General features: G+C 41.2%; 1 protein-coding gene across 2 annotated transcripts in view; it reads left to right on the forward strand.

Annotated features, from left to right (window-relative positions):
* Gramd2b (GRAM domain containing 2B) overlaps positions 1–18,535 on the forward strand; it is a 60,607-nt gene that overhangs the window by 14,796 nt on the left and 27,276 nt on the right. The window contains exons 1-2 of one of the 2 annotated variants that reach the window (XM_090340102.1): positions 2,478–2,572; positions 16,633–16,752. In XM_090340102.1, the coding sequence (XP_090196228.1) occupies positions 2,553–2,572; positions 16,633–16,752 (140 nt within the window). In that variant the 5' untranslated portion in view covers positions 2,478–2,552. Of the gene's footprint in view, positions 1–2,477; positions 2,573–16,632; positions 16,753–18,535 lie in introns of those variants that run through there. The other variant, XM_090340101.1, reaches the window with a different exon arrangement.

The raw sequence follows: 18,535 nt of genomic DNA on the forward strand, positions 1-18,535 counted from the left end.
CTCTGGAGATGTTTTCAGATATGATGGGTTTGCCCACAGATTTGAAACAACTGGTTAACCAACTGGAAAAAAATAAAGTTGGAAACCTATTTTTGTCCATAATTAAAATATCAAATATTTAAATACAAAATAAATCAAATATTTCAATACAAAATAAGCTCACAGAAATACTAGAAGAAAACAGAAGCCACTATAATGTGGGAGTAAGAAGTCTAACTTGCACATGAATTAAATCTAGAAATTACGAAAGGAAAAATGAATAAAGTTGAGTCCATCCATGTTTCATGCCTATAAGTGTAGTTATTAGGAGACTGGCATCTGAGGACTGCATTTAGTAGCCAGCCCAGGAAAGAAAGTCCATAATAAAAACATACAATTTAATATATTCTTCTCCTTAAACCTAGATCCCTAGTTTTATAGAAAATAGTTGTGTATTTTCAACACTAAGCTAGTGTCATTGGCTGGGATTATTTGGAATGTAATAGCATCAAGGTAATGTCAGCTGTTTGAATCATTGACTCTGAAATTAGGTCTTGGGTCATAGAGTGAAGTTAAATAGGTAGATAGCATTGGACTGTGGGTTGTGAATTGCTCAAAATTATATACTCCTCCCCTGTGGATTCCAAGCTCTTAAGCAGGCTTTGAGAACCTTTTTTCCAAGTTGATTCAGAGCTACCATTTTCTACATTTTCATCTTCATAATGCTCCATTTTATGATCTTTGCCTTGTATAATGTTCTAATTGCAGGCTTTCAAAGGACAGTCATTGAAGTCTTCCCAGTGTTTTATTTTTGTGTGTGTCAGTTCCGGGGTTTGAACTCAGGGCTCAGACACTGTCCCTGAACTTTTGTGCTCAAGGCTAATATTCTACTACTTCAGTTACAGCTCCATGATTCTCAGATCTCAAGCCTTCTGAGTAGCTAGGATTACAGGTGTGAGTCACTGGTACCTGGCCCAACTTTTCTTCTTTTTTTATAGTTTTCATGTAGAGGTGATTTATTTAATCACCATTCACAGAAGAACCTCTAGACAAAATGTGGCCTACAGCAAAATATTTCCCAACTTCCATCGTAGTGAATAATCATTATAAAATGTCAACAGACGGTATGTTCAATTCTAGTAAGAAAAGCTCCCCCAGTGAATTTTCATAGGAATACATGAACCAGCTTGTTACAGATGTATAAAATGTACTTCTGAATTTCAGGTTTTTCACTGAGGAGAAATACTCCAGATAACTGTGATGATTGCTACAAGACTATATCGGCTCAAATCTTTGTTTTCTAGCACTGAAAAAAAAAATTAAATCAAAACACATTTTGTCTGGCTAAAACAACTTCTAGTGTATTTGTGTGTTTTTATAAAACATACAACTACACTTAACAAACAACAGCATTACAGAATCCTAACAGGAAGACTTAATCTTCCTCATGTGTGTGTAAGACACTTCTATGCAAACAGAAAGGTTTTACTATTTAACAAAAAGATTAACTACCCCCCCAATACTAAGCAAATGAAAATTAAGGGAGGATTTGGTAGTTAATTAACCAACTGACTCTGATTTTATCTTTACCACCTTCTTCATCTAAATGTTTACATCAGTCATAGTTTTGAAACAAACTTTCAAAACCCTGTTGTAGGCACATATTTTCAAAGTATATTTACATTATGATAAATTCACCACTCCTTTCCAGCTTCCCTTAGAAAACTGGGTGAAAAAAGACAAAACAGTTTATTCTGTTCCCATTTGGCCCAAAAATCTTGGCTTTGTTGGTACACAGATCACTGCTTCCAGGATTTCTGTGGTCATAACTTTAAAAGGCCTTACGTAAGGCTCCGAAGTATATTTTAACAAGCCTGCCTCCCTCCTGCTGTCCCAGGTGGTTCTGACATGTGGAAGGCTTCGTTCTATTTACAGTTTATCATATGATTTAAGCACACCTTGTAATAAGCGAACAGTTCTGAGAGTGGAAAGATTCGTTTTTAGAGGACTAGATTTTTGTATAGCAATGCCCTGGACTGGACTTGGTGTCTGAAACTCCTGAAACTCGGTACTTTGTTTCAAACTCATGGGTGCTTCTTTTTCAGATGAGTTCAGAGCTATATTCAGGTCTAGCCAAATGCTACAAAGCTGGGAAGCCAGACTTGAGTTTATGTATGAAAGCCCTGGTAGTCCTGAGTACATTCTTAACAGTGTCCTGTGCTCACAGTCTCTTACACCTTTCCACTGGGTAGAGGACTGGAGCAGTGCCGCAGTGTGAGCCGTCGACAGGATACATGGGCCATCTACTGGTGATCATCTACTTTGATACTTTCCTGTTTACACTTACAACCCACTTCATGCTGATACCTGCAGTAGGGCATCTCCCTACCTTCAGCTCCAAGAAAGCCTAACCTCACCCAAATATTGAGTATTTGGAGGTATCATTTCTATTTCTTCCCTTCTTGCAGATAGCCAGAGCCACAGGGCAGCAAGACAAAAGGGACCCTGGTGACGTCAAAGTGAGTTCTTTCTGCTGTGTGAGCAACAGCGGCCTGTGGACTAGTGCAGGAAATATGGCTCCCGTCCCATACAGGTACCCAAATACCTAGCCATCTGCCTGGAAAGGCTGTCGTCCAATCCAGTACCAAGTCCTACTACACAGAGCTAGACTGCAGGCATTTTTTTAACACTGGTTATGATAACCAGATACTTTTAGCTTACATCTCTAATCCTAGCTACTTGGGATGCTGAGAGAGTGAGGATCATGGCTCAAAGCCAGCCCAAGGGAAAAAAAAAAAGTTCAAAAGACTCCATCTGCAATTAACCATCAAAAAGCCAGGCTGTTGGCATGGCTAAAGCAGTAGAGTCTCAGCCAAGGAAACAAGTCAAGGTCCCGAGTTCAAGCTCTGGTACTGACACACACACCAAAAAAAAAGGAATGGGGAATTTTTTCTAAACTGGAAGGAGATCTGACAGAGTTGCTCCATTTCAGGCATCTCTGTGACACAGGCTGTGAGAAGGAAGTCCTACTGTGGAGCCAGGGGAGGCCAGGATCTTAATAAGACACTGAACTATGACAAACATCCTTTATGAAAATGCCACTCCCACTTAAGACGATACTTAAGTCAGCCACTGGTCATAAAAACAAAGTCTTCTAGGGCCTCTTTCATTCCCCAGAAGGAGGAAAGTGGAGGAAAAAAAAATTCTGACATCTTCCAGTTTCTTGCTATCTACAATATCTAAACAGTGCTCATTAAACTCTAAAAGTCCATCCCAGGAAGATATGTTGGCCCCTCCCAGCAGGAACCATGAAATCATCTGGCTATAACTCAGCTACAGCTGCATAAATCACAGGAGGTGGGAAGGGACCATGAGCTAGTCACTTCTTCACTAGAAATGTTCCTTCTCTACCTACCACTTTCCAGGGGTCAGGTTGACCTTTGTGGGGAAGAATTGGGAAGCAGATTGGTTGGTGCCTTAGCCAAAGCGCCATCTAGTTTCTTCTCTAAACTACCCTTCAGCAACTTAAGGTCTTAGCCAGGGAAAGATAAGCAAATAATAGCCCCCTACACAGTGTGTACTTGTGACAGACCACCTTACAGGGAACTGGGATGGAACCCCCAGAGTGTTAGTCCTCAAGGCCCCAAGGAGATAGAGCAGCCTTCTTTAAGAATATGACCTCAGCCAGAACTAAATCTTTGAAGGAGATGCAGAGCTAAATCCTGAAGGAGGTGCTTTGCTCCTGAGAGCACAAGAGAAGGCCAGAACCATCTGGACTAGAGCACTGCTTGTGGGGAAACGTGGCAAGAGGCTAGACCCAGAAAGGCAGCTGGAGGTATTTGAGTTTAGGGATCCTAATTACACCACCCAAACAAGAAAATACTAAAGAAGCAGATATCTGATTGGTAGCCTTCACTCTCAAAGCTCTTAACTTGGTCTCCTCATCTGTGGGGTACGGATAGCATATGCCTTGTGTGCCTCAAAATCTGGGCAGAAGGATTAGGTATGGTGTTGTGGGACAAGTACTGAAAATAGTAAAGCACAGTGCAAGCAAACGTCCTCAGAAAACCCAGTAGGAAGGACTGGGAGGAAAGAAGGAAGAGACAGAGACAAGGTATTTTACAAGACAGCCTGTTTCTTATAGCCAATAGAGACAATGAGTATTTGTCATACTAAGGATGTCAGGAGTGAGACTGAAATCTATTTAAAATCTATTTCCCTGAAAAAAGGAACTAGTTGTCTGGTATAAGTTATTGAGATAAATATTGAGATTTAAAACTTTTTAACAGTGAGAAATTATCACTAATGCTGCATTATTCTGTGTCTTGATACATGTACAGATTATAATATATTTTACTGTTGTATTATGTGATAAGATACAGAATAATTCTATATTATTGACACAAATATGTACCAAGAAACAGGTAACTTCTAGGGGAACACAGATACAAATAAGATAAATAACATTTCTTAGGGAACTTACGTTAGCATTTATTAAACCTAGTCATTGAAATAACAAAGGCTCTATCTTAATATTTGTCATGGGATAGTAGGGACTGCTTTTTGTCTAAATATGTTTGCTTTAGGAGTGTTTTGTTTTGGTAGAATCAAAGCCATGGGTACAGAACTGTCTTCTATAATACTTAAGTAAACTTTTTTTTTTTTTTTGGCCAGTCCTGGGCTTAAGCTCAGGGCCTAAGCACTGTCCTTGGACTTTCTCAAGGCTTGAGCCTCAACACCACTTCTGGCTTTTTTCTATGTATGTGGTACCGAGGAATTGAACCTGGGTCTTCGTGCATGCTAGGCAAGCACTCTACCACTAGGCCAAACTCCCGGCCCTTAGGTAAACTTTTAGGAAATAACATTGTGGAGTGGAAATGTGGCTCAACTGCTAGGGTAAAACTTTGAGTGAAAAGCCAAGTGAGAGTAAAAAGCCCTGAGTTCAAGCACTGGTAGTGGTAATAATAATAATAATGAGTAGGGGGAAGGGAAGAAGAAACATTGCCTTTTTTTTTTTTTTTGCCACTCCTAGCGTTTGAACTCAGGACCTGGGCACTGCCCTTGGACACATTTTGCTCAAGGCTTACACCCTACCACTTGAGCCACAGCACCACTTCCAGCTTTTTCTGTGTATGCGGAACCGAAGAATCAAACCCAGGTCTTCATGCATGCTAGGCAAGCACTCTACTACTAGGCCATGCTCCCAGCCCAACATTGCTTTCTTTTAGAAGTTGAGTTTGTTCCTTTTAATTTTGCTTTGCTTTATTTATGGGTGTGTGTGTATATATATATATATATATATACACATGCGTGTGTGTGTGTATGTATGTATTATACTGGTTCTTGCTATGTTGCTTAGGATGATCACAAACTCGGGCTTGCGCAGTCCTCATGCCTCTGCTTCCCAAGCAGCTGAGACTACAAACAAGTACTACCAGACCCTACTGAATTTTTTTTTATAAGAAAAGAATTCTCAGCTGTAATAATACATGGATTTTAAACAAAGATCATTTGTCCTAATGACATTGCGCTGTGTCTTGCTGTGTGGGCTATCTGATGCCATGTGGCAATCCATCCCCAAGTGCTTCTGGGACGTTCCTCTGTGGCCCCACCCCATGCAAGCCCTGCGCTGCTGAACCATGAGGTCAACACACAAGAGAAGCACGAAGGAAGGACAGGTTGAGTGAGGGAGAAAGAAAACAGAGGGAGGTTTCTGGAATGTTCCTCTGATATTTTGGACACACAATGCCTTTGTTTATTTGTTATTTATTTATTTATTTGTTATTTATTTGGGTGGCAGTACTAGGGCTTGTACTCAGGACCTCAACCCCTCAGTTGGCTTTTTTTGCCCTCTTTTCACTTTTTTTTTTTTTGACTGGCACTTTTCCACTGGATGCACACCTGTATTTCTGGCCTTCTTGGTCGGTTAACTGGAGATAAAGAGTCTCGCAGTCTTTTCCTCTCCCAGCTAGCTTCAAACCATAATTCTTTGATCTCTGCCCCCTGAGTAGCTGTGATTACAGGTGTGAGCCACCAGCACCCAGACTCTCTATGCCTTGTACGTCTTCTGCAGTGCCCATAGAGCGTACCTTTTAGCTCCCTCTGGCTTTTGCTCTCTTTTTCTTTAGTTTCTTACATGGAACAGAGGAGTCATAGGAAATGGAGGGCATAAGAGGAAAAGAAGGACTTTAGCCAGCCCTGTGCTGTCCAGGCTGTAAGAGGGAGGCAGTGCTTCCTCCCAGGCTCTGTCCACAGCAGAGGACAGTGGCAGGACATCATGAATGCCGTGAGGACTGTGCAGCCCTCCCACAAAGACAGACCCTTGTCTCTTGCAGGACTGCTACTGATGGCCTGGTCTTTGTCACTTTTAACTTAAAACGTACGTGTGACATTCCAAATATGTGTATTTCTGCAATGATGCATTCTACCCGGCCACATCCCCAATAAAATCCCCCCTCACCATACAGTCTTCCTGAGGCAACAACAAGGGAATTGAAACTTAATTCAAGAAGAATTTATATTAAGGTAGAGGAATATTTTGCTCATGTTCTATTAGGGATGCCTCTCACTGGGGCACTTTTGCCTTCATCCCCTTTCTTTTCCTACTCTTTCATCTGTTCCATATTCATTCTTTTCCTTCAAGAGAAGAACCCACCTGGCATCTTCCTTAAATCTGGCTGCTGTCACAAAAGACCATAAACTGTGGCTCATAAACGACACAAATTTACTCTTACCACCCTGGAAGCTTCTAGAGTGAGCAGCTTTGGTTCATTGTACCCTCCTGAATTATCGTTCATTCTAAATGGCTGTTTTAGTTTAGTACATGGCATTTTTCTTTTTCTGTCTTACCTCCAAAAACACTCCCCAGTGACCATGTTACTCTCCATAGCTGTTTCTAAAGTTGCTGAGTTTATTTGCTAGTTATGCTTTAAATAGTTGCTCTATTAGCTAACGATTTATTAATATGGTACTATTTCTAAATTTTTTCTGGATTTTTTTATTAAAGAATTTATTAACATTGATTTTTACATCATATTTCAAATGATATGTTTAACAAAGTGTTCAAGAAGGGAATCTATATAAAACCACTGCCACTTAGTTTTTAGAACATAATCAAAATTAGGCTAAGGGTTTGTATATCATAGATACATATTGATTTATATAATAAAACATTATGTGTAAAAAGTCATAGGTTTTTATATCTATGTCGTTGTGTTTATATTTCCAATACCATGTCCATAGCATTGGGTATACAAATATTGAGTCCTTGCTCTTGTACTGTTTGGATCTAATAGCCACATATTAAGGATACCATGCGCTTTTTGTTCCTTTGGTCTTGTCTCACTCAAAATGATTCGCTCTAGATTCATCTACTTCCTTACAAATGCTATTGTTTTATCTTGTCTGTTGGCTATATAGAATTCCATTGTGTGTGTGTGTGTGTGTGTGTATATATATATATATACATACATATATATATACCACATTTTCTGTATCCATTCATCATTCCTTTGTATTTCTGTTTGAATAGATTTTTTGGGGGGAGGGGTGGTCCTGGAGGTTGAACTCAGGTTCTGAGCACTGTCCTTGGGCTTTCTCCAGGCTAGAGCTTTACCTCTTAAGCCACAGTACCTCTTCCATCTTTTTCTATGTATGCGATACCAAGGACTCAAACCCTGGTCTCAGTGCATGCTAGGCAAGCACTCTACTAGTAGACCAAACTCCCACCTCTTGAGTAGGTTTTTAAAATCTGTTTAAAAACTAGTTCTAAGCTGAGCGAGGTGGTTCACGCCTATAACTAGCTATTCAGGGCTGAGATCTGAGGATCATGGTTAAAGCCAACAAAGCACTAAAGAAAAGACTGTGAGACTCTTATCTCCAGTTAATCACTAGAGAATGGGAAGTGGGGCTGTGGCTTAGGGGTAGGTCAGTAGCTTTGAGCTGAAAAGCTCAGGGACAAGCCCAGGCCCAGAGTTCAAGCCCCAGACTGACAAAAACAAAAACTGGCTCTAGTCTGCTGTGGTGACACACACCTTTAATCCCAGCATGCCCGAGGCTGGAACAGGAGGATCATGAATTCTGACTAGCCTTGGCTACCTAATGAATTCAAGGCCAGCCTGAGACTCTTTGTCCAAAACAAACCAACTAACCCTAAGTATATCCCTGAGGCCAAGAACCCTAATCAAATAGATGTTCTTGATTATATCTTAAAGTATATGCAAAGTAGCTTATTTTGATATACAGCAGTTGCTAGTGGAAAAACAGCTTCAGAAAGAGTGGATAGCAGTGGTACTCACTGGACAGTACAACTTGTGGGTAGGGACAGAGAGAAAGAGGGAAGGGGTGACATTGTGTAAAAAGAAATTAACTCATTACCTGGCTTATGAGACTGTAATCCCTGTACATCACCTTCATAATAACATTTTTTTTTTTTTGCCAGTCCTGGGCTTGGGCTCAGGGCTTGAGCATTGTCCTTGGACTTTCTCAAGGCTATCACTCTACCACTTGAGCCTCAGCACCGCTTCCAGCTTTTTGCTATGTATGTGGGGTACCGAGGAATTAAACCCAGGTCTTCGTGCATGCTAGGCAAGCACTAGGCCAAACTCCCAGCCCCATAATAACATTTTTAAAAAACAATGGATAAGCCAATGAGGTGGCTCACGCCTGCTACTCATGGGGCTGAGATCTGAGGATCAAGGTTCAAAGCCAGCAGGGCACGAAAGGACCTGAGACACTTATCTCCAATTAACCTCTAGAAAATGGGATCTGGGGCTTGGCTCAAGGGTAGGGTGCTAGCCTTGAGCTAAAGAGGTCAAGGACAGTGCCCAGGCTAAGTTCAATCCCCATGACCCACACACACACACACAAAAAATATAAACCATATTTATATTTGAAATAGGATAGAGAAGGGGGGAAAACAAGATGAGAAGCGGGTGGGGGGGGGGGGGAGGAAATGGGGACCAAGACCTGAGAAAGGATATCAATGTTTGTGAAGTAATACACCTTCTATCTGGTGAATATAATGTATCCCTTCTATTAATTACAATAACAATATATGAAAAAAAGAAATATAAACCATACTTAAATTATCTTCCCCTAAGAAGATTATATTCTGATTTGATAATGGAGATATATTGTATATATCTTTTTAGGAACAATACAAAGCAGTATTATATGCAGAGGATTAAATAACAAGAGACCTCAACTACCTTTAAAATTATTTATTCAAAAAGTTGATTGTGCTAGGTGCTGGTGGCTCACCCCTGTAATTCTAGGTACTCAGGAGGCTGAGATCTGAGGATCAGGATTCAAGGCCAAGTAGAAAGGTCCATGAGACTCTTAACCTCTAATAAACTACTTAGAAAAAGCCAGGAGTGGCATTGTAGCTCAAGTGGTAGTTTGCTAGCCTTGAGCACAAAAAGGCTCAGGATCAGTGGCCAAATCCTAAGTTCAACAAAAAGAAAAAGTTGATTGTAAGCTAGGTATGGTAGCATCTCACTGCAGTCCCAGCTAATGTAGAAGCTTGAGCTCAGGAATTTGAGGCCAGTCAGGCCAATCTAGCAAGATCCTATGTTTTAATAAACAAACCTCTAAAACAATAAAATACCTAGATATTTATTATTAAAATATTATTAAATAGTATTACATTTTAATAATCTAGTCATGACGTGTAATAATATATAAATATAATAGATATATACCATAAATACAATATAGCATATAATAATATAACACTTATTAAATTGTTAAATATTATTAAATATCTTAACCACTATAGACCTCTTTAATGAAAATTACAAAAGCTTACAAAATTAAATTGAAGACATCAAAAAAAAGGACTGGCTTCTCGTACTCATGGGTTAATACCACCAATATTGTGAAAATGGCCACAAAGCAATTTACAAGTTCTGTGCCATGCTGGTCAAACTCTCAATATCATCCTTCGCAGAAATAGAAAAAAACAATTCAAGTGTAGGCTCCTGTAGCTCACACCTGAAGTCTTAGCCACTCAGGAAGCTGAGACCTGAATGATCACAATTTGAAGACAATCCAGACAGACAAATCTAAGATCTCCAGCTAGTTATTAAAAAACTAGACTTGTGGCATGGCTCAAGTGATAGAACACTTGTTATGAACAAGAAAATCAGAGTTCAAGTCCCAGTACTCACCTGTGCATGCACATGCGTGCGCACACACACACACACACAAATCAATCTAAAAATTCATATAGAAGCATTAAATACCCAAAGTAGCAAAAAGCAATCCTGAGTAAAAAGAATACTGGAGATGTCACCATACTAGATATCTGGAGTTCAAATTATGCTACAGAGCCATTCTCACGAAAACAGAACCAGAGTCATGTAGAACAGAGTAGAAGATCCAGGCATAAACCCTTACGGTACTGCCCTCTGATTTTCACCAAACACATACACTGGAGATAAAGATAGTCTCTTCAGTAAATGGTGCTGAGACTTGTTATCTGTTTTCAAGAAACTGAAATTTGACCTCTGTCCATCATCTTGTATAAAAACCAATTCCAGGGCCGGGAGTTTGGCCTAGTGGTTAAAGTGCTTACCTAACATGCACGAAGACCCAGGTTCGATTCCTTGGTACCACATACATAGAAAAAAGCCGGAAGTGGTGCTGAGGCTCAAGTGGTAGAGCTCTAGCCTTGAGAAAGTCCAAGGACAGTGCTCAGGCCCAGAGCTCAAGCCCAGGACTGGCAAAAAAAAAAAAAAAAAAAAACAATTCCAAATGAGTTAATTAACTCCAAGTAAGATCTGAAACTTTAAGCTTAGTATAGGGAAAACTCTGGAAGTTATAGGCAATTATTTTCTAATAGAACTCCCAATTTCCCAGAAAGCAAGAGCAAGAATTGCCAAATGGAACAACACCAAATGAAAAAATTTTCTGCATAAGAGAATAATAAAAATAAACAACAAATAAAAAGGAGTAAAGCTGTATTCTAGACTTTATTTTCTCCTAAAAATAAGTCTTATAAACTGGCAAGTTTACTGGGGAAGGAATTTCAATCATAGGAACCAAGAAAACGAATGAAAAAAAAATACGTATATAATGTTTTAGATTATTACCTGGAATTCTGTCTTTTTATGTGCCTGAAACTAAGTAGAAAACACTAGATTTCATTCATTTAGTTGTGAGATACAACTATTTGGACATTGAAACAAAAATTCATGTATCAATTCAAATTATTTATAAGTTAAAAACTCAAGCTTCAGTCAGGTGCTAGTGGCTCACATCTGTAATCTTACCCAATCAGGAAGCTGAGCTCTGAGGACTGCAGTGTGAAACCATCTTGAACAAGGAAGTGTAAGACTCTTTCCTCTAGTTAAGGAGCAAAATGCTAGAAATAGAGCTATGGCTCTAGTGGTAGTGTGCCAACCTTAAATGAAAAAAACAAGTGAGAGCAGAGCAAGGGGCCCTGATTTCATGCCTGCATACCAGCTTTAAAAAAAAAAAAGAAAGAAAACAAACATCATATTACTATTTTTAAATAAAGAGTGCAATATGGATAATAGTTTTTATGATCTGAAATATAAGGGCAATGGTATTTATAAACATGTTTGGCATTATAGCTAATTAAAGAGAAGTCCATATTCCCAGAAAAATAGTAAAAAGTTTCTGTACAGCAAAAGAGACAATTATCAGAGCCAAGAGACACATAGTCTGGGAGAAAATTTTTGCCAATTATTCAACAAAGGAGTAAAATATCAAGAATAGTAATGGTAGTAATAGTAATGGTAGCTCTGTTCACAGTAGCCAAACAGTAGAATCAACTGAGGTGCCCAATAACAAATGAATGGATAAAGATCATGGTACACATATACCATGGAGTGTTACACATCCATAAAGAAAACTAAAATAGGTCATTTCCAGGAAAATGGATGGAATTGATGAACATGTTGAGAGAAGCCAAATACATGTTTTTATTCATATGTGGAAGCTAGACCTAAAAGACCTGCATATTCATGGACATGCATGTACATATATATGTATATATACATAATACACATATAAATATGTAAGTATTGGTACTCCTTTTTTTTGCATTTTTTTATTGTAATTAGTAAAAGGGTTACATGATATTTGCCAGATAGAAGGTGCATTAATTCACATACATTGATACCCTTTCACATGTCTTGGTACCCATTCCCCTCCCCCCCCACACCCCACACCCATCTTGGTTTTCCCCCCTTCCAGTATTGGTACTCTTATATAAGCCTCACTGTGTCTTGCAGGTGTGGGTCATGGAAGTTCTACCAAGAGCAGGATAATATTTTTTGTGTGTCTGCCTTTTGACATAGTAGTTGCATTTCCAAGAAATTATCCTGTGGGTCTATTCATCTACATAATAAACACATAAACTCATTCGTCATGTTCTGTATATTTGCAAAGACTCAAATCCACCTAAATGCCCAACAATAAGGAACTGGTTATAGTTCATGCCGTATGATGGAACTCTGTGATGTCATTTAAAAGAATGAGGAAAAGTGTGAATATGAAGATGGGGGAGACCTATATGCATAGCAGCAAAGCAAGGTTAAGAATAGGGTGCCATCATTTATATGTAAGATGGCACCCACTTCTGTGTGCACAACTGCTCACCCAAAGGACATACAAGCTGCTGGGGAAAGTTGGGGCCTTGAGGAGAAACCAGCCTCAAGGAAATAGGTACAGGAGGGAAATTTGTGTCTCCATTAGAAATTGCTTTGTTGAATGCTGGTGCTTCCTGCACCTATCCGAAAAATAAATGTTGATTGAAAATGTCTAGACGGATGCAGTAAAAGAGAATTGTAAATGGGAGGCTGCTCTTGACTTGTAAAATTCAGTTTCCAGAACTTTCCTGTGTCATTATTGGTTAGCTCTATTTTCCAAGTGTTGTACCTCAGCCTGCAAACCATAGACCTACCAAGCCACAGCACCTCAGAAACACCAGCTGCAGGGGTGCCAGTCTTGGCAGGTCTAAGGGCCTGAGTATTCAGCATAGACAGAGCCCGGCCACGTTCAGGAATTTGCTCTGTGGATATTCTGTCTCCTTGTGGGTCAAGATCATGATTTTAAAGTAAGAATCAGAGATTATTCTTATATTTACCTCATGTAAAGTTGCCTCCACCTGTACCACTCTAAGGAAGTTCATTGACATAATTTTTATGCCTCAGTTGAGAATAGGTTGACGTGAGTTTAGACTCACAAAAGTGAATTGTCAGTGTGATTAGAAAGGAACACAGCTTGGGCACCAGTGGCTCACGCCTGTTAGCCTAGTCCCTCAGGAGTTCGAATCTGAGGATTGCAGTTCAAAGCTAGCCCAGTCATGAAAATTCCTGAGAGACTTGCCTCTAATTAACTACCAAAAAAGTCAGAAGTGAAGCTGTGGCTCAAGCGATAAAGCCTTTCAAGAAGGAGAAGGAGTATGGGGAGGAGGAAGAGGAAGAGGAGGAAAAGGAAAAAGAGGAGGAGGAGGAGATATCGCTTCCTGAACCAAACCACGGTGAGCAGTAAGGCATTTGTTTTCATTCACCTGAGATGCAGTTTCTTTTATTTATTTATTTATTTATTTATTTATTTATTTATTTATTTTTGTTGGTTGTGGGGCATCAACTCTGGGCCTGGGTGCTGTCCCTGAGCTCTTCAGTTCAAGGCTACCGCCCTACCTCTTGAGCCACAATGCCACTTCCAATTTTCTAGTAGTTAATTGGAAATAAGAGTCTCATGGACTTTAGTACCCAGGCTGGCTTTGAACCATGATCCTCAGATCTCAGCCTCCAGAGTAGCTAGAATTACAGGCATGAGCCACGGTGCCCAGCCTGAGATGCAGTTGAATTGTAGTTTCTAGCCAAAAGCTACCTACTTGCCTTGACTTACATGTGAAAATCTCTGAATGCTTACCTGGGACACTGGTCCAGCCAGAGAACAGCCTGTAAAATTTACCTTACCTTGCAGAGCCCTTCTCCAGAAAGATGCTAATCGACTCTATAACTAAAATCTAATTGTGAAATATGAATTTAAGTCATCATCAGACTAATGAGTTCTGGGAAGTGACAAATAATGGGTTGTTGATGAAGTCGGCCCAACCTGTTTTGTTTTGTGTTGTTTTTTAATAGATTGTGTAACTGTGTGGCAGTGTTTTACTGAAACCAGCTTGTCCTGGCTAGTAATAAAAAATTCACCTAGTAGGTGAAGTGAAGCTTGGTTGGTATAATCTTGACCGTCTCACAGCTCTGAAATTCGTACTAAAAAGCTCTCCAGGCACAGAACCAGTGCATCATACCCTTGGATGGAAATGGAAACGAAAGGCCACGTGAAGGCTGATTCTAGATTTGCAGCATCTTCTGAATCTGGGCTGTTAGATCTGCCAAGTTCACTCATCCCTCTGTTAGGAAGCCTTGGACATCTTCCCAGCAGAGAGCGTTCCAGTGAACATCTATGGGATCACATGAAGCCCATTCATCTTCGCCGACTAGAACGTTCTCAGTTCCTGAGAGTCCCCAGAGAAGCTTTCTGTTCCCCCAAAACACTGGATTCTGTTCTCTCAAGACCTCCAGGGGAAGGCCCTGGCTGGGAGAAATCTCACCTAGTGGGAATTAACTTGCTTGCACCGGTACCTTTTTTAAGTAAACAAAACTAACATTGAATTGACCCCTAGATAAATTTGCTTCCTCTGTGAGGCAAGCCATAATGAATCCCACATCGATCAACATATAAATGGCCTCTGTGAGCAAACTGTGAGTGTTGTGCTATGGAGAGAAACCAGAAGTTCCCTAGCGAGAAGGATCTGCTAGGTAACTGAGGCTTAAGGGAAACAAGGTCACTGCTCCAGGCTGTTGAGCGGAAGGAGACCAGGGAGGATGGAAAGCTTTATGGAACATGTGCTTCAGATAGGATCGTAAAGGAGGGAGTCCATGCTGAAGACAAGCTCCAGTTTAAGAATAAAGGGTGAGAGCCAGGCGCTGGGGCTCACACTGGTAATCCTGGCTACTTAGGAGGCTGAGATCTTAGGACTGTGGTTCAAAGCCAGCCTGGGCACTAAAGAATGTGAAACTCTTTATTTCCAGTTAATCACTAGGAAATGGGAAGTGTCACTATGGCTCAAGGGGTAGGGTGGAAACCTTGAGCTGAAGAGCTCAGGGACAGCACCCAGGCTCAGAGTTCAAGCATCATGACCCACACACACACAAAAAAAATCTTGGAAAAATACCTGGACAGGTTCTTCTGAGTGGAACCCACCTGTGTATTTTTCACAGGTGAAATATGCTGAAAGATGCTGCTTCCGTATGATGATTAAAGGTGTGTACTAAGCAGTTGAGTGCTGAGCTCTGGTCCCTAAAGCCAAACTAGCACATAGCATTAAGTACTTGGAACTCTGCACTGCAGAAAGGTGCCCAACCAAGAAAGTCCAGGGTTCTAATCCAACCCAAGCTGGGTAAACTTCTCTTTGCAGTTTGGTGCTAGAGCACTGGGCATCTTATCCCTTCAGAGTCCATATTTAAGGAAGGATACCTCCAAACACAGGGACACTTCTGAGAAGGAGTGACTCCTTCTAAACACAAGTGCTTGCTCTACAGGGCAGCTTTTGCTCTGCTCTGAGGCCTAACCAGACTCGGAAAAAAACTTACTAACTACTCAACTGAATGCTAAAATGAATTGTCTTCTGCACATGTGTCTTCCCATGGAAACTTCGCACAAGGATTTCTGCCTGATTCTTTGTGCCTGAGACAGAACACCTAATCTCACTCTGTCCTCCATTTGCTAGTGGCCCTCTTAACAGGTCTCTACTCCCATCTCTCACTTTCCAGATTTACCAAAATTTGATTTTTTCTTAAATATATTAATCCTGACTCTATACAATGAGTATCTGAGACCCTATGGTTACTGAAAAAATGAATAGGATTCTCACCTCAATCTAGAGCTCTCACACCAAAGGATAAATGGACTTATAAGTTGTTGGAAGGATGGGTGATGGCTAGATGGACAGAGGAGAGAAAGAACAGAAAGAATTTATGCACAAACGCCTGGCAGGTGAACAAAGTGGGGTTTAAATCCCAACCAAAACAGTTGCTAGCTCTATGAATTTGGGCGGGATATATCTGAGAGCCTGGGGGTTTTGCCTGTAAAATAAAGGTAATAAATCCTGCCTCACCTGAATGGCTATAAAGACTGCAGGCTGTAAATTAGGGAAGTGCTTGCTTTGCTTGCTTAGAACAACAACTGAAACAAAGGGTGTTAAGTGACATAGAGAAGGGCAAACAAAGAGGGTGGGGGCTCTTGTACCTGCAAGAGGCTGTGTGTGTGTGTGTGTGTGTGTGTGTGTGTGTGTGTGTGTGTGTGTGTGTGTGTGTGATGTGTATAAGGGCCCTCCCAGCTTTATAGCACATGTCTAGGTCAGACAGAGTTTGACCAGCACAGGGCCCACAGGCACGGGCCTGAGAGCTAAGCAAATCCCTGTACACTCAGACATATCCAAGTGAAGTAGTTGTGACCTGCAGCTTCTGCCCTTCAGGCTGCAGCTGAAAGGGGTTACAATGGACTCTGGGAAGGTCACAGCCATCAGAGCCTGTCAATGAGAACTAAAGATCATTCTACAACGAACACTCTCTGGATGCCTAAGATCAAGTGCTTCTTTCTCTTCTCTAGCTCTGAGGCTGAGAATGGCGTGGAGGACAAAAAGAAAGCCTGCAGGTCACCAACCGTCCAGTCCCCTGCCCCATCCGTGGAAGTGGAATCTCCAGACCAGAAAAGAAGCATCTACCTGCGGTGAGTCTTCTTTCAACTCTTTATTTGGGGACTTTTGTGAAGAGATGGTGCTTCTGGTTTTATGATTCTCTTGTTACGAGTTAGAACTAAGTATAGGCAGACCATTCCCTGAGAAAGCACAGCTGGGCTTTCCTGAGAGCCCAGGGCTGGCCCTTGTCCTCCCCTCATCTCTTCCTGGAAGCTGCTGTCCCAGCCTGTAAAACTGCAGCTTCTCTCTGGGAGCACTGTTGTGTTGGTTGGCAGGGCCAAGATTCCCATGCTTAATTTTCTGGAAGCTGTTGGAAAAGGGCAGAGGAAAGCCCCTTCCAGGGCCCCACCAGACTGCTCCTGTGATGGGCTGTGAGGAGAGCCTGGCTTGGCTGGGAGCTGGGGAGGGAAGGACTGTGGTCTGAGACACCAGCTACCAGGGAGGGGCTTAAAGATGCTTTAAAATAGAGCTGATAAACCAGTGGTCCTAGTGACAGGTCAACGTGGTTCTTTTGGGTTTTGTTTCCCTGTTGGTGTTCATTTTGATCTTTGTGTGCGTGTGGTGCTGGGGATAGAACCTGGGTCCTAGTATATGAAAACAAGTGTTCTACCACTGTACCACTCTCCCAGCCCTCTCTGTGTGGTACTTGTCTCTGCTAACGCATGTGATGGCCCTCCCTCCCCTTCCTGAGAACTGTTAGAACTGTTGCTTTCCCTCTCCTTCCACCTCTGCTCAGAGATGATTAACTAATTCCTGCTTTTCACTTTCTTCCCTTCCCTTCTCTCCAAATCTGCTTCATTCAGGACCAAGAGTAAGTCTGAATTTCCCTTTGTAAACTCCCACTGAGCTGCCTGTCTGTCTTTTCTGCATGCTTCTTTTGTAGCTCTTATCTTTCCTATAGACATTTCTCATCAGAGCATCTCTGCCTCCTCACCACATGAGTACCCACACAAGGGCACAGAATGTGTTACTTCGTGTGTGATGCTTGAAACACGGTTGTATTTACCAGCCTCTCCAGGCTTTGGTTAGAAGCCTTGCCTGCCTGGCACAGGTATACACTCTGGGCCATTGCAGGGGGCTTTTCACTAATGCTTATTGTGGAAATCCTTAATCCCTTTTGTGTAAGGGGCCCTGCACTTGTGTTTTGCATTGCTTCTGGTTCTGGTCACATGCACCTTCAAGTTGACAGAATGCAGAAAAATCAAGACTGTGGAGCATGACTGAGCTGATAAGCGTTTGTAGTCTTCAAAGACAGTATCACCCTGCTTGTAGCCTTTGCCTCCAGTCTTTCGAGCTTCAAATGATCTACCCATGTTCTTGGTAGTCCTGTGAGCACAGGTTAACTTAAATCAGTAGGTAACTTGAATTACCACTTAAATTAGTAGTAATTGAATAAATGACATTGTTTTGTTTGTTTATGAAAGGGTCTCATTATGTAGTGAAGGCTGCCTGCAAGCTCACTGCATCGGCTTCCTGAGTGTTGTGATTACCACATTTATCTCTATAAGCCACCATAACCAGTTAGTAAGGCTTTTTTGTTTTGTTTTGTTTTGTGCCAGTACTGTGGCTTGATCTAATCCCTTGCACTCTTACTTGGCTTTTCTACTAAAAGCTGGTATTTTACCACTTGCGCCATACCTCCTCTTTACTGGTTAATTGGAGATAAGAGTTTCATAGACTTTTTCACTTGAGTTGACTTTGAACTGGAATCCTCAGATCTCAGCCTCCTGACTAACTAGGATTATAAGCATGAGCCACGTCACTCAATTTCACATTATTTTTTTGACTCTCATAAAAATTTGGGGGGGGGGCAGT

This window comes from Megascapheus bottae, chromosome 10 (genome assembly GCF_031878675.1).
Source record: "Megascapheus bottae isolate mThoBot1 chromosome 10, mThoBot2.hap1, whole genome shotgun sequence".
NCBI lineage: Eukaryota > Metazoa > Chordata > Mammalia > Rodentia > Geomyidae > Megascapheus > Megascapheus bottae.